Genomic DNA, 15751 nt, shown 5'->3' with positions numbered 1-15751 from the left:
AATGGAGGAAGTCAGTCACAGCAATCCGGATCGAACTCAGGTAGCGGAAGTGGAAGTTCATCCTCTTCGTCACAAAATCAAAACAATCAAAACGGAGGAAGTCAATCACAGGAAAACCATTCAGGCTCTAGTTCCGGATCAGGCAGCTCCTCATCTTCATCCCAGAACCAAAACAATCAAAATGGTAGTCAAAACCAGCAAAGCGGATCAAACTCTGGTAGTAGTAGTGGTAGTTCCTCATCTTCATCCCAGAACCAAAACAATCAAAATGGTAGTCAAAACCAATCAAACCAATCAAATTCAGGTAGTAGTAGTGGTAGCTCCTCATCATCATCACAGAACCAAGAATCAAACCAATCAAATCAGTCGAACCAAAATCAAGGCTCATCACAAAATCAAAATCAAAATCAAGGTTCACAAAATCAAGAGACTTCAAACCAAAACCAAGGCTCTCAATCATCACAATCTAGTAACCAAAGTGGAGGCGGTTCAGGTCAAGATAAATGCACCCAAGAAGGATTTATTCCAAACAGTGAAGACTGCAGCAAATTCTATCGATGTGTTGACAATGGAAAGGGTGGTTATACCAAATATGAATTTACTTGCGGTCCTGGTACTGTTTGGGATCAAGAAATCTTAGGTTGCAATTATCCATCAAGCAGCAATGCAGGCAATTGTAAAACCACTCAAACCACACCTCAACCAGGAGGCTCAACAACAGGTAGGATTTGAAACGAATATTTTATTCAACATTTTTTAAAAAATATGGATTGATTGAAAGGATTGAAATGATAAATAAATTATGACCGAATTCTGCATAGGATCGTCTCAAACGACAGATGCCACAACCGGAACACCACAGTCAACCCAATCGTCTGGCTCACCACAAACAACACAATCGACAACCCCATCTAGCACGACGACTCCATGTGGCACGACGACCCCATCTGGCACGACGACTCCATGTGGCACGACGACTCCATCTGGCACGACAACTGCAAAGCCCACTAGCTCACCAAGCAATGATAAATGCGAGAAAGAAGGTTTCATGGCTGACAGCAGCAACTGCAAGAAATTCTACCGTTGTGTTGACAATGGAAAGGGTGGCTATACCAAATACGACTTCGATTGTCCAGAAGGAACTGCTTGGAGTCAAGAGTTGGAAACTTGTGATTATGCTGACAGCGTTTCTGGATGTGCTGGTAAATCGGAAACGACTACATCATCTGGCTCTACCACACAAAAAACGACCAGTACGATCAATACGCTTTCTGTTGACCTACACAAAGACAATGTGATGAGCTTTTATAATAAAATATTATTTATTATCTTTTAATAGGTGCTCCTCAAACAACAGGAAGCTCAACACAAGGAAGCACAACACAAGCAACATCAACAACCACATCAAAACCAGCACCAAACGATGGAGTGTGTCGACAAGAAGGTTTCATTGGAGACGAAAAAGACTGTCATAAATTCCATCGATGCGTTGACAATGGAAATGGTGGCCTAACACGATACGATTTCAACTGTGCTGAAGGAACCGCCTGGAATAGTGAATTGACCACTTGCGACCATGAAGCCAATGTTAATTGTGCATCATCAAATGGTACAACTCAAGCACCATCTCCATGCAATACAACAACCGAAGCCAGTACAACAGAATCAACAACGCGTAAGAAATGAGTAGCTATTTGTAACTAACCCAACAATTTCAAAAAGAAAAACAAAAAACATAAATCATCGAAAATCAATTATCATAGCGATCAAACGAATTTTCAATGAATATAAACGCTGCTTTTATTCAATGTGACCACCATATTATTGTACTGCGTGCACTGTACTTGCACATGCTTGTGGTCACCACTTTTTCTATTTAATATTTTGCAGCGCAAATGAATTGCAAAGCACAGATGCTCGTTCTATTTTCCCGTTCAATGCATTGAAATGTCACTTTGTGGCATTTAGATTGAATCGCTTTTGTATTGCATTTTCCATGATTCGTTTGATTTAAGCGAAATATGCGTTTGAATCTTTTTTGAAATAGCAACCACAACTGAGTCAACCACTACCACTGAGTCAACCACTCAGAGTACAACCGAGTCAACTACTCAAAGTACAACCGAGTCAACCACTCAGAGTACAACCGAGTCAACAACTCAAAGTACAACCGAGTCAACAACTCAATCTACCACCGAGTCGACAACTCAAAGTACAACCGAGTCAACCACTCAAAGTACAACCGAGTCGACGACCGGTACATATTCTTCTCAGATTACTGATTAATTCCCATATTGACTGTATTGTTTTTCTTATTATAGCCTCTACAACAGAGGAATCAACAACAGGTAAACAAAAACCTTTCTAATCACTTTTTGTTCTCAAAAATTAAAGTACATCCATTGAAAAGTCATCAACTTTCATCAACAAGTCATATCGGATGACATAATGATGCTTTTTTTTGAACGTGTAAATCACGTAGTTTTGAGAGAGCAGTTTTTTTTTCATAGTCTTCATCTAATTCTTCAAAATTGATTTTAATTCACTTAATGATTCGCCTGGTCCAATACTTATTCAATGTCAATGCTCAATTGTTTCTTCAATTTGTTTTCACCTGTCGTTCAGCTGCTACAACTGAGTCGACAACAACGACTACCGAATCCACGACAGGTAAACAAAGTGTCTTCAATAAATTTCGTAGCTGTTGCGCAATTAGGCGAAATTAAAATTTGCTAGAAATTGATGTAGTTTATTGATGTAGCTAGTCGATGTAGTTCACCCATAGTCGGAGTAATAAAAAGAATTACCTATATTTGTAGCTTCTACGACTGAATCGACAACCACAACTACAGAGGAATCAACTACAGGTTCAATAATAATTTTAATTAAATTGAAGCTCAATATTTAACGATTTCTCAATTGTTCAACCATGCCCAATGTCCCTTTCTGCATATTTCGGATAATGAACTGAAAATTGATCCCCTTTTTCTAATATGTTGATATATCAAATATAATTAAATGCGCTTCGCTTAATTTTACAGCTTCAACAACTGAGGGTACAACGGAAACACCACCAACAACAACCAACAGCCCACCAAAACAAGGAAACTCATCATGTCCCGAAACGGGACCAGACCAAGGCGTATATGTGTGTCCAAGTGCATTCAGACAAGATCCAAAAGACTGTAACATGTTCTATCAATGTACACAAGCTGATAGCAGCGATGACATGACCATCACCAAATTTACTTGCCCACCAAACACATCGTACAACGAAAAAGAATGTAAATGCGTTAAATCGGACAGCTGTCCCAGCAACAGTGCAAGATCGTTGAAATATTTAATTGATCCGCGAACCATGGTAAATTCCGCAAATGTAACTATGCATGCTACTAATACTTTGCTTTATCCAATGCACCATCTCAATAACGAAAAAAAAAATATGCTAACATGTTATTTGCTTGTTAAATGCTTCAATTGTAGATTATGGTTTCGGACGAACCATTGTGCCCATCAGCTGGATTGCATCCATTCATGAATGATGAGTGTGGACCGGCTTTCATCAAATGCGCACGTAAAACTGGCCGAAATGAACTCGAAGGTACGGTATACAAGTGCCCTGAAGGATATGTCTATTGGAAAGTGAGCAAACGTTGTGAACGTCCCGAAAAGCTTCCAAAATGTCAGAAAACCAAACTTCTTCGCACCAATAGCATTCCAACCGAATGGATTAACCTTGGCAAAGCACGAAAATTGAGAATATAAATTTTGGAACGGGGAATTTTTTTTTCTTCGTCGAATGAGAAAAAGAAAACAGAACAACAGCAAAAACATATTTCTTAGTTAATTGTAATTTAATTATTAATGGTCATAAGCAAAAACGAACTGATATAGCGTTGAAAGTATTGTATTTATTTAGAATTAGGTAATTAGGGAAGGAAACATGCAAACAGAGATGTTTGCGCTGAAATGATTTTGTTGGGTTTAACTTATTCAAAATTCATGACCACCACTACGCCCCAACCCTCAAGAATTGTAGGCTTAGACATGTGTATTCGATAAATCATTGAATAAGAATATTATTCAAATTGATTGCAAAACAGGTTTGCAGCCATAAATGAAAAATTTATTTTCTAAACAAATATTTTGCGGGGAAATGTCAATGGATCGCATCGCTTTAAGTCGAACATTTAGAATTTAAATCGAATACTCTCATTGAATTAAACAAACTAAAAAGAAAACGAACGAATTCTCACACATTGAACTGACCGAGAAATGATACGTTATGGACTTCTTTTTTTTCACGTGAATCGAATGGAACAGTGAGTTAATTATTTTAATTAAGCACATATTACCATTCGACCATGTGCACACACGATAAAATGCTTTCAAAAGGAAGAAGAAAAAAACAACAACAAACTGCCGAACATATTATTTAAAATAACATCAACAGACATTTTTGTAAAACATAGTAGGTTCGAGCGTAGCTAGACATAAAATCTATTGTAATAAATCGAAAATCGACAAATAAAATCTTACAAAATAAATAAGCCGACTAGTTTATTTACTTTATGAAAATGGGTCAAGTGATTATACGGTACAGGTAGTGTTTGTTTGGGAAAGAACCGCTCATAATTCTTTAATAGAGCTACACATAGCAGCATTGAGATGAGACTGGATAATATCTCTGGTTATGATGAATTTGCCAATCAAAAAAATCATTGCGGTCATTAGTAAGAGTATGTTTTATGACTACATTTGAAATGCGTTTCTAAGCGATTCAAGTTACACACGAGATTCAGTGGAAATTTTTCAAATTTCCATTATGGCTGCGTCGATGATAGTAGTGAATATATCATATTGTTTCGCATCCAATTTTCAGCTAATAATCGTGTTTGTTCTAATAATAAATTTAAATTGTCAACAGTTTGTCCTCAAAAAAGAAACGAAAGGTAATGATAACAGGCAATGAACGAAACTCGATGATATGAGGAGAGCTTCAGTTTGGCGATAATTTGAAAAAAAAGAAGGTATGGCTAAATATAAATCAAGTTATGATTCGACGGCACAAACTTGAACCATTCGAATGTATTAGACTCCGATGACGGTCGATAGATGGTGCTGCGGTCAAAAGCTTCAGCCCAGAAAATGGTACTAAGCACGATCACCACGGATAGTTTCGTACTAAAATCCGTAATGTCAATGTCATTTTGTAAGAGCTATTGTTATTGTTCATGCATACAATATTCGTAAGATAGTAGCCATTCAAAACGAAACGACGGCGGCAACTTCTTGAATTCTTTTTTTTCGTGTTGCACAAAAAGCGAGGGAAACAAGGAAACAGGTTACAGTAAGTTGAGCTACACAAAATGTTGCGAAAGAAAATTAAGCTTGCAGCGGCTAACAATCAAAATGAATCCGAACCAAAATCAGATCCAGACACTAAATTGGCTAAGCAATCGCATCCTAAACCATCCGACATAACCTCGCCGTTTTTCGATTCGATGCAACTCTGGCAGAAAATCTACGACATTGAATGTCGTTTGAGTGCCGAATTGAAAACCATCTCATTTTTGTCATCAACCATATCGGCTGTTTACAATCCAATCGAATATGCGGCCGATTTGCATTGTGCATATTTGAAAAAGTTTTTGAACAAATCAAAACCGGTTCTATTCATTGGCATGAATCCCGGCCCATTTGGAATGGTACAAACTGGGGTAAACAAATACTAATCGATAAACATAATACATTATGCATGTTGATTTGTGTGCGGAATGCACACGAGTGATGCACAGGAGTTGTACCAAATGTGTTGCACACACTCATACTTGAATTCATTCAGCATATCACATTTTGGCTAGAACATTTGTCATAAAAGGCGATTTCATGAAATTACTGGTTTTCTTGTTTGTTTGTTTTTGGTGTGCAGGTGCCATTTGGTTATATTCCGGCAGTACGAGATTGGATGAAATTGAGCGGTTCAGTTGAAAAGCCTACACAAGAGATTGCTGTACGTCCGGTCACTGGGCTGTTGTGCGACAAATCTGAACAAAGTGGTCAACGTTTTTGGGGTTTGATGGAAGAACTGTGCGGTGAGGCGGAAAATTTCTTCAATAATTGCTACGTCCACAATCTCTGCCCATTGGCATTCTTCCAGGCATCCGGACGAAATATCACACCCGCTGAACTAAAGGTAGACAATATATATGAAAATGTCGGTAAAAAAAATCGATAGAAACGAAAATTACATACGAATTATTTTCTTTTTCTGCTTTCAGTCGGATAAGAAGAAGCAGCTGCAAGACATTTGCTCGAAATACTTAAACGAAGCCATCGATTTAATCGCACCCAAATTGATTATCTCGGTTGGTCGTTACGCAGAAGATCGCGTCAAAGATCTGTACAAGACGAACAAAATTGGCAATCACATCGAGCACAAGTGCATTCCGCATCCAAGTCCACGCGCTTTGAATAACACCAACTGGAACGAGAAAGCAAAAAATTGGCTCATCGACAATGATGTCATGAAATACATGAATGACGCATAAACCTCAAACTACAAAAATTTCAACGTGAAACAAATGTGATGTCCCAAAACTGTTTCAGAAAACAGTATTTTTTCAATTAGTATTTAAGTAGTAACGAAAAAAAGAAAATTTCATTTTTCCATTTGAGGAAAAAATTATTCGCAAACTTAACGTAAAAATTATTAAAATTAGTCTGCAATAAGCTTTGAGAAAGAAAAATAGAACAATGGATAAATTTATGAACGATGCATTAGAAAATGGTCGTATGGCAAACGAGCAAAAAGAAGTGCCCGTCGGATGTGTGTTTGTGTATCGTAATGAAATTATTGCATACGGTGCAAATTTAGTGAACAAAACAAAGAATGCCACACGTCATGCCGAATTCATTTGCATCGATCAAGTATTTGATTATTGTAAGCAAAATCAATTAGCATACTCCGATGTGTTTCAGGAAATTTCGGTCATAGTCACCGTTGAGCCATGTATCATGTGTGCGGCGGCCTTAAATCAACTAAAAGTGAAAGAGATCATTTTCGGATGTGTAAATGATCGATTCGGTGGCACAACTGTACTCAATGTATTCGAGTTGCTCCAGTCAAATGTCACATTACACGGTGATGTACGTGCCGATGAAGCAATGGAATTGCTTAAGGAATTTTACAAAGGTGAAAATCCATCCGCACCCATTTCGAAAAAAAGAAAATCCTAAACAAATCCAATGTCTGTCTAGAGATAGAAAACGATAATTAGATTGAAAATGTAAATGTTTTAGGATAAAAACAAATTCATCTAAAATAAAAGAGCATGATTTTCTATAAAATCTAAAAATTATCATTCTTTTGTTCCATTTTTATTTTGTTTCATAACAGAGTAAGTTGATTCTTTAATTATTATTTTTTTTGCTCCCTCTTTTCAGATATCATTTTTTCTCTCTTTCTTTTCTCGTCAAAAACGGGAGAAAAAAAATCTTTCGATAAAGAAACTCATTGGAAAACGCTTCAAGTGATTCACTTAAAAAACAAATAAATTGAATATTCATTGGAATACATGAGAACAAAAGATGAGTCTGGCTACTAATCTATGACATTTGAATGAAATTGCTTCAGTTTCTCTTCTGTTGGAATAAAAATTAGGTACATAGTAAACTATTTATTAAATGAAAAAGAAAATCGAGAAAATGACAAAAAAATGAGTGTATTAATACGAAAAAAGGTTGTTGTTGTTGTTGTTTCAATGAAACTAACGTTAAATTTTGATGATGACAGAAAAATACAGTTTAGTTTTTCCTGTGTGCGTTGATCGGAGTTTATGGTTGATTTCAATTTGAATGAATGCTCTCAAAAATGGTCAAAATCAAAAATTGAAACCACCGTTCACTCCATGGCGTGGTGAGGCACACACGCACCAACATTATGACATTGTTCTTCATTTATATGTATGTGTGTGTTTGTATTTTATTTCTTTTTCCGTTTCGCATGCAAAAACTTATGAGCTAATGATTTGGTTGAGTGTTGTATTGTTCACTGGGTCATCGTCAGCCACCGAGCCGCATTCATTTTTGATCAACAGTTGTGAGCATTCATCAGCATGATTGTCGCTGATCCCGCTCATTTGTGAACTTTTACTTCGGTTTGACGAATTCGAATTACTTGAACTGTCGGAATTGGAACTACTGCTGCTACTGCTACTTGAGCTCGAGCTATCACTTTCGCTGTCTTCACTGCTTGTTACATTATTATGATTTGTTGTGTTCGACGTAACGGATCGATTGTTGTATGTATTTGATGATTTGTGATGTGATCCATGATGATTGTGATGACGTGTGTCTCTACTTCGAATATCGGACATCTGTCGCCGCAGTTCTGTGGAGAAAATGGAAGAAAAAAAAATCATTTGAATAATTTGCCAAATGACTTCATTTCACTGTCGTTTCAATGCAAATGGAAAAAATTTACAAAGAGCAAAATGATGTGTTTGTGTGTGTATATGGTTTTATCTGGATTTTCTCTTTGCTAAATCAAAATAATCCGAGTTCTGGCAATTAGCCGAATCTCGAAAATGAAAAAAAGCATTTATTACATTGTAAAAGTGCTCAACTCCAAAAATTATTAAATTAATGTTAATTCTAATGCAGTGAAGCGTTCGCGAGAGTGCCTTGTTTCAAGCCCAAAAATTGTGTGTACCACATGGATGTAATCATACATCGACATATGTATATACACATACACGAATTCAGAACACAAAAAATAAAGAAGAAAAATCAACAGCAACAGCAGCAACAACAAAATTCGACAAATAGCATGCAGCAGGCTTCGTGTTTGTGCACGTCTAAATGGAAGCGCATACATGGCAATGTGTCATTACAAAACATATAGATATGGCATATATGCACGCATACACCACAAAACCAGCAAACGACTTTACCAAAATGTTTTGAAAATATTTATTCTGTTTATATTCTGCATCACCCTCTTAGTTGTCGTTGTCGCATTTGGCTATTGCCACAAAGCGCCGCTTCGAATGCAACTACGCGACAGAACAGAAAACGAAAATAAAAGTGCTCTTCGCATATCGATAAAATGGTTGTGTGCCTCTCTTTGTGCATGCTCTCTGTGTGAGTGTGATCTTCGTCACGTAGGTCGTTAAAATTTACTTTAACCTGTAATTCGTATGATTTTTTTTCTTCTTTCGGTGCTCCCCATTAAAATCGAATGCATAAAAAAAATCTCTACAGCTAATTGAAGGTCAATTGACGAATATCGGTAATCAAACAAAAAAAAAGTCACTAATGGGCCTCAATAGAATACCAACCACTTCAAGCAAATCAGAGACAGAGACAAAGAGAGAGAGATCCCCAAACAATGTCACGATAAAACCTTATAATTTCTTTGTATAGTGTGTTTTCAGTGCGTTAAATGTCATCGCCCGGAATAAACTCTTTAAAAAATAGACAATTACACTGACACAAACTACAAATACCTCAATTGGACAAACAATCATCCGCGAGAGATAATTGAACGTATTTTATACGTAGCGGGAGCGCTTATGTTTCGCTTAATTTAAACACACGTCACTTAGTGTTTGCCCGCTGAATGTACAATAGAATAGCGAAAAAAAAACAAAGGAAAAAAAGCGAAAATAAAGAGAAATATATGTGTGAAAATTGAACTAGGGACCCTAAATAACGTTTGAATGGCAAACCAAACAATTGATATCGAGTCTGGTGTGTAACATGCAATATTCGTTCGACATACATTATTCAGCCATTCGAAAACCATTTATTCTATGGATTGATTTTTTTTTCTCGATCAATACTTTTCAAAGTGAGATGCAAATTATCAATTACAGTCGAAAAAATTGACAAAAAAATTACTGAAAAAGTTCACTTACCCAAATTTTCGGCTGATAGCTCGGACACACGATCGGCTAGTCGCTTTAGTACGTTGCCTCCGTTGCGGCTGCCCAATTGGTCTGTCACCTGACCTAAACTATTACTTAACTTATCGTAACTGGCTTCCAACTGTAGATATTCCTGGATCAGCTGTGACTTGGTCATCTCGTAAAGACGATCGTTTTTCGCATTTTCATACACGTTGCAAAATTCCTTCGACAAATACTCCTCTTTGTCGTTGTCGGAGTCGAAGGAAAAACTCGAATCACGGCACCGTCCACTGCAATCGGCATCAATTTCGGGCATGTGCTCCTCCATCAGGAATTGATTTGTATTATACGGCACAAGACGTGATGATCCATTGCGTGCGCGCTTTTGATAATTCCAATTGGATTTTTTGTATGGTTTTGAGTTGGTCTTTTGTTTCGATGATTTTCGTCGTCTGCGTTTCGTCTTCATCAGAAGATTGTGATTATTATTGCCATTGTTGTTATTGTTATTGTTTTGCACACTGATCGCGCTCAATTTATTATTCGCCACATTTGCATTGACCAAAACGTTTGGAATCATTTTTTCTTCTTCCGTCGAATCGGTATTGGATGTGTTCTGTGTAACGGCTGCCACTGCTACTGCTGTTTCTGCTCTTTCTGCTGCTTTTGCTGCTTCTACTGACACGGTTAATGTTGTTCTAATCGTATCGTTCAAACTGAGCGATGATACACTGCCAGCGCCACTACTACAAATCAATGTTTTATAGTAATCGTTGTGTGTTGTTGTTTCTTCAGTCGCCATTGTTGTGCAGTATACGACGTCATTCGTATTTGTTCCATCAAATTTGGGTCTTTCTTCAATTATCGACACTGATTCGGCCATTTTTCACCATTTATTCACTTGAAATCACTGTTCGGATATTTTAAGAATTTTTTCAAATTTTCCACTTTAATAAAATCAATGTTTTTTCCACGAATTGTGTGCGCTGCTAGTGTACTGAGTGAACACAGTTTAGCATTTGTCGCCATTTTTAATTTTCTTCTTTCGATATCACACATAACATTGGCTCGCTTCCACACACAATGATCCATACACATTCAAACATACGTATGCCCGTGTATGTATGTATGAGTACGTACGCACACATACCATCGCCACTCTCGAAATACACTATCCGAGCGTTTCGGGTTCGTTTTTTTTTCTTTTTCCGTACGACTGAAAACGTTTCGCACGTGCATGTGTGCGATGCGATACACAACTGGTCCAATGTTGTTGTAGACTCATATATACACACACAGTATCAGATGTGTATAGTATAAATACACATACGTTTTCGCTCCGTCTTTGTTCGCCTTCGAATAAAAATCACTTTCTTTCCTTGTTCGCTCTACCGTTTCGTACGATGGGATGGAAGAAAACAATAACAACATCGACAAACGCCACAGCATTGAAAATAATAGGTTCTTTTTTCTCTAGCATTAACACCGTGCAATAGTAATTCAAAATGGTTCGAAGCACAAAATGTGCTCCTATTCCATAGTCGAAAAGAATTTATTTGTTTTGTTACTTTTTTGTTCCTCTTTAATTTCGACAATGATACGACAGCCAGCGAATGGCCGGAGAGAGAAAGATGTATACGAGGCATTAGACACACAAAGAGGCATGAAAACACAGAAGAATGATGATATATCCGCTGTATCGAACATTTGCTTCTTTGCTTTGTGTTGCTTTCAATAATGCAATCCGCTTGTATTGTATATACGCTTTTGTGTGTGATTTACCACATTGCCATTTATAGCGAATTTTATTTGTGTGTCGATTGCTATCCGCTGAGTGTCTCTCTGTTTTGCACGCAGAAAATATCGAAGAAGTTTCGCATTCAAAGAAAAAAGATGAAAATGAACCAACTGCTCAATATCCAATGAGCTGCATCATATCATACACAACAAAAGCCAAAACTTTAATGGCAACGACAAAGAATTAACCAGTATTTCATGGATTTTCGACATGCCGTTGACCGAACCAACAAAATTTAGTCGAAAATAAAAAATCCGGATTTTCTGTATTATCAATCAATTCAAAATTTATTGTTGATTTTTGTTTGCGCCCAAACAGAATTTCTAATATATTCTCCTACCTGATGTACTTCCCGGGTACACGATAAAATAACAAACAGAATAACAAATGGCATATCTCAAAATAAATTGTAGTTGGTGTTATCGAAGGTCATTCGATCGATTCCATGATTCAACAAATTGAATATATTGTGATGCATAATTAGATTTAAAAAAATGCATCCAATGCTCATAAATTTGAAATTATTTTTTATTCTAATTGAAAATGGCATCTAATAAAAACACTAATAGCATTGAGGGGCATTGAAGGTCTCTTTATTGTCTACCACAATCAAATGCCATAAATAGAAACTTCGATTAGCTTCCATCCAATTTTATCCCCATTTCCGCGAACATGTAGGTGGATTGATGATCGCTATTGAACTGAAATATACTTTTCTCTTTACCTTCATTTCTATATGTACCCCCATATAGTACCTGTATTCTCTGTCATGCTGATAAAATACACACGATTTGCATAGAGAATCTCCATGATTTGCCATATCATCGGTCGAAAATTATGTTTATGGCATTTAATAATTGCGATTCAAACCAGTTGACATAAAATCATTGAGCGTTGTTTACATTCCACCAGCTCACAATTTTAGCTGTTTTGGTAGATGTGCAGTTTCGGGCAACAACAATTCATATTGTTCAGTTTTTGGTTCGATTGTTCGAATACCAAGTCATATAGCTCACAATATTAACGATTGCAACATCGTTCACAGAACAGAATAAAAAAATCGAAACCTAGCAACAATAGATATCGCACGGTCGTACTCACTCACTCACTCACTCACTCACACAATCTTTCGCTTTCGTTCTCAACAGGGATCTTTAATAGCAAAACAGATTTGTTTTTAAAAATGGATTGAGTGTGAGCGGGAATTGGTTGAAATGAAATTCGTACGCACTCGACAGATAAAAAGATGCAATGGAAATTGTCGCCTGTCGTTTTGTCTATTTTAGCGACTCGTAAATTTATTTTCGGTACCCCCCCCCCCCCCCGAATAACTGAGACGAATTTTCGAACGATTTAAATTTTTGTGTGGTAACGCATTCATTGACTCTATCATGGTGTCGCTTGATTTTTACGCGCTTCGACTCAGTTACAATTTGGAAAATATTTACATGAAATATCTCAGGTTTTTGAGTGATTCAATTTTTGGCAAGCGTACAACTAGTATTCACAACACCTAAATCGATCGTCCTCTTCATGCAAATTACACAAATACATCTACTGTCTCTTACATATCGATCAGGGAAAACAAAAATTGTCGCTTAAAAATGAGTTTACTCTTGTTGCACAGTACGGCCTAACAGTTGCACGGTTAAACCTGACCTATATTTAATCAGCTTGTCTGTTTTGTACTGGATTTTCTGTTTATTTCTTCTACATTGTTCCAATGGTGAGTCCATAGCTTAGAACGAGCGGAAAGCACACGCGATACACATACGTAAATGTATACGTAATACGTATAAATTGTCTTAGCAAAAGGTTAAGCGATGCGTTCAGAAAATCAAACAACGGAACGTCAATATAAAACCATGTTAAATGTATGCTTGTGCCTCGTAAACAAAGCCCACGATGAATGAAAGCGATTTTTTTTTCTATCAATGTGTACGTGCAGTTTATAGCAGACACATTTGCACATAATTTGTTTTTTTTTTGAAACAAATGTGATACTGCGTGAGATATTTTTTGTCTCTTTCACTCTTTTGGTTGATGAAAAAAAGCCTTTGCCGAATTCCCAAAGTGATTGAAAAGTTAATACGCATAAAATACACTGTTATGAATCGTCCTCAGTCAAGTGGTCGCACAACGAATTCCTCTAGCGATTTTTGATATTTGATCTATTACTTTGTTTACGCGAATCGCTGCCACATTCGGCCCATATTACAGAAGAAGAAAAAAATAACATACGAACTCTATTCGAAAATGAAATTGGTCAACAAGCCGACTGACTGATCAACCAGTTCGATTCGATTCCTACTAATTGATATGCATTGAACGCAACAGCTAAAACAAGTCAAATACTTTGGGATCGAATGAAAAAAAAACAACAACAACAACAACAGATTTGTATATTTTTGCCGCTGAAACGAACGAAGACAAAATGAAAAATAAAGTAAATATCTTTTTACTATGGCCTTGTTGTGTCGAACACACACGACTTCAGCATTCAATATATGTGCACATACCAGCTCTCAAAGTGTAAGTGATATGGATAGCAAAGCGTCGTGTTGTACCGAATCGAATGTACGAAACATATGTGTATAGAGTAGTGTAATATTTGCATTTAATATAGTTTTTGTAGCGCTCCAAATAATCGAAGACGACGCCAAGCAGAAAGAGAATAAAAATAAAACCATAGATATAATATATAGATGTATAACCGAGAGTCGCATTGAAAAGGGAAAAACAGCCGTGTACAATGGAAGGCAAAACAATCTCTGTGCTGTAGTGCACAGCACAGAGTTTAAACACTGAGTGGCGATTGAATTAATACTGGACAGAAGAAAACAGGTCCGAATCGATGTGATACGAAATGAAATTTTCGCAACATAAAAATACTATAAATATACGCACACATTCAGCGCACAGCGTACAGCGTGCAAGAAACAAGAAGGGCCGACAAGGTTTCGTTCAATCCATTGGCAAACGCCTTGATTTCACAAATCATGGCAAATATTTTATTCAGTTTAGGTGCAATCAAACGAAATTGCCATTTTCTACGAACAAAGCTGATTTGATGCTTGCCGCGAAATACTTTTGAATGCAATGACTCTTATGAACTGCACAGAAACGAACCACAACTAATTCATATCGCTGAAATATGAGAAGAAAAAAATCAAATGAACTTGCTAAAAATGAACGTGTATCATGGAAAGGCGATTGTTCCAAGACTATTCAGATTTTTTCTACCCAAAATGTTGTTAATGTGGACAATTTTTTTTTCTTCTAAAACATCTGGTGTCGTATCACGTTTTCTGAATAGTATTTCAGTGAATACCTTCAAGGTTACATCGCGCTAATAGCAAATAAGTTTCGTTGTGACACATTGACACGGATTTGAAATTATCACTTTGAAAACTATGTCTTCGAGATTCGTGGCAGAGAGAAAGAACATATATTCGAAATGGTAAAGGTAGAAAAAAGAAGTTCTTGTCACTCCGTTTCTCTGTCAAAACTTCAACGATGATCAATCTCGTTTGAAACCTGATTTGACACATTGAAATATACTGCAAACCGGGAGAAGCATACCTCTTTAACGTATCGTGTTAACATCACCACATGTTTGTTGTTAAGCCCACTGTTGATCACCGTGTCCTGAACATGGTATTGATTTTATGATCAAATCAACTTTGACCAAAATGACGCTAACGAGATAAGCATTACACCGATGTTGAGGTCAATGTTCGGTAGGCAAATCAGTGAAAGCAATGACAGAACATAAAAAAGCGATATCATTGCAAGTCAAAATGCATCGAACTTCGTGTATACTTAATTGTACACAGTGTAGGTGTACGACATCAAAAATAGTGCTTTTGATCTCTCTCTCTCTCTCTCGTCCATTTTCTATCTCTCTCTCGCTCGTGTTGATTAATCAGCGCGTCTCAAACAAGCAAAATTATTGTGGATTTGAATTAATGTCAACAACTAGAATCGACAATCAATTATCGAAGTGATAATAATGGTATCCAGCAGGAGATCGACCCAAATA

The 15751-nt window shown here is 36.8% G+C and overlaps 4 protein-coding genes across 4 annotated transcripts in view; 3 read left to right on the top strand and 1 right to left on the bottom strand.

Moving 5' to 3' along the window:
• LOC129578008 (serine-rich adhesin for platelets) overlaps positions 1 to 4577 on the top strand; it is a gene marked incomplete in the record, with an annotated part of 38502 nt that extends 33925 nt beyond the window's left edge. The window contains 9 exon segments of the mRNA XM_055466032.1: positions 1 to 721; positions 822 to 1253; positions 1340 to 1675; positions 2048 to 2257; positions 2322 to 2348; positions 2626 to 2670; positions 2820 to 2867; positions 3042 to 3361; positions 3484 to 4577. Coding sequence (XP_055322007.1) covers positions 1 to 721; positions 822 to 1253; positions 1340 to 1675; positions 2048 to 2257; positions 2322 to 2348; positions 2626 to 2670; positions 2820 to 2867; positions 3042 to 3361; positions 3484 to 3765 — 2421 coding nt within the window.
• Positions 4578 to 5108: 531 nt separating this feature from the next.
• LOC129578020 (single-strand selective monofunctional uracil DNA glycosylase) lies at positions 5109 to 7358 on the top strand. Its single transcript, XM_055466054.1, has 3 exons — positions 5109 to 5720; positions 5933 to 6196; positions 6282 to 7358. The coding sequence occupies exons 1-3, from the start codon at positions 5370 to 5372 to the stop codon at positions 6549 to 6551; spliced, it is 885 nt and encodes a 294-aa protein (XP_055322029.1). The 5' UTR covers positions 5109 to 5369; the 3' UTR covers positions 6552 to 7358.
• Positions 6757 to 7358, top strand: LOC129578025 (tRNA-specific adenosine deaminase 2). The gene has a single exon (XM_055466064.1). It carries the CDS (start codon positions 6757 to 6759, stop codon positions 7237 to 7239), a length of 483 nt encoding a protein of 160 aa, XP_055322039.1. The 3' UTR covers positions 7240 to 7358.
• LOC129578015 (probable cyclin-dependent serine/threonine-protein kinase DDB_G0292550) lies at positions 7339 to 14016 on the bottom strand. Its single transcript, XM_055466047.1, has 2 exons — positions 9921 to 14016; positions 7339 to 8392 (listed from the first exon to the last, which is right to left on the bottom strand). The coding sequence occupies exons 1-2, from the start codon at positions 10792 to 10794 to the stop codon at positions 8016 to 8018; spliced, it is 1251 nt and encodes a 416-aa protein (XP_055322022.1). The 5' UTR covers positions 10795 to 14016; the 3' UTR covers positions 7339 to 8015.
• Positions 14017 to 15751: the final 1735 nt, after the last annotated feature.

This window comes from Sitodiplosis mosellana, unplaced genomic scaffold (genome assembly GCF_009176505.1).
Source record: "Sitodiplosis mosellana isolate CC-2019 unplaced genomic scaffold, AAFC_SMos_1.0 Smas_scaffold_6226, whole genome shotgun sequence".
NCBI lineage: Eukaryota > Metazoa > Arthropoda > Insecta > Diptera > Cecidomyiidae > Sitodiplosis > Sitodiplosis mosellana.
This window is presented reverse-complemented; position numbering and strand designations above follow the sequence as displayed.

What these genes read in the sequence shown, in the direction of transcription:
- LOC129578020 (XM_055466054.1), top strand. Translation starts at nt 5,370, where the DNA reads ATGTTGCGAAAGAAAATTAAGCTTGCAGCGGCTAACAATCAAAATGAA. An exon ending in TTGGAATGGTACAAACTGGG is followed by an intron (nt 5,721 to 5,932) that starts GTAAACAAATAC and finishes TTTGGTGTGCAG; the next exon opens with GTGCCATTTGGTTATATTCC. An exon ending in TCACACCCGCTGAACTAAAG is followed by an intron (nt 6,197 to 6,281) that starts GTAGACAATATA and finishes TTCTGCTTTCAG; the next exon opens with TCGGATAAGAAGAAGCAGCT.
- LOC129578025 (XM_055466064.1), top strand. Translation starts at nt 6,757, where the DNA reads ATGGATAAATTTATGAACGATGCATTAGAAAATGGTCGTATGGCAAAC.
- LOC129578015 (XM_055466047.1), bottom strand. Translation starts at nt 10,794, where the DNA reads ATGGCCGAATCAGTGTCGATAATTGAAGAAAGACCCAAATTTGATGGA. An exon ending in GCTATCAGCCGAAAATTTGG is followed by an intron (nt 8,393 to 9,920) that starts GTAAGTGAACTT and finishes TTTTCTCCACAG; the next exon opens with AACTGCGGCGACAGATGTCC.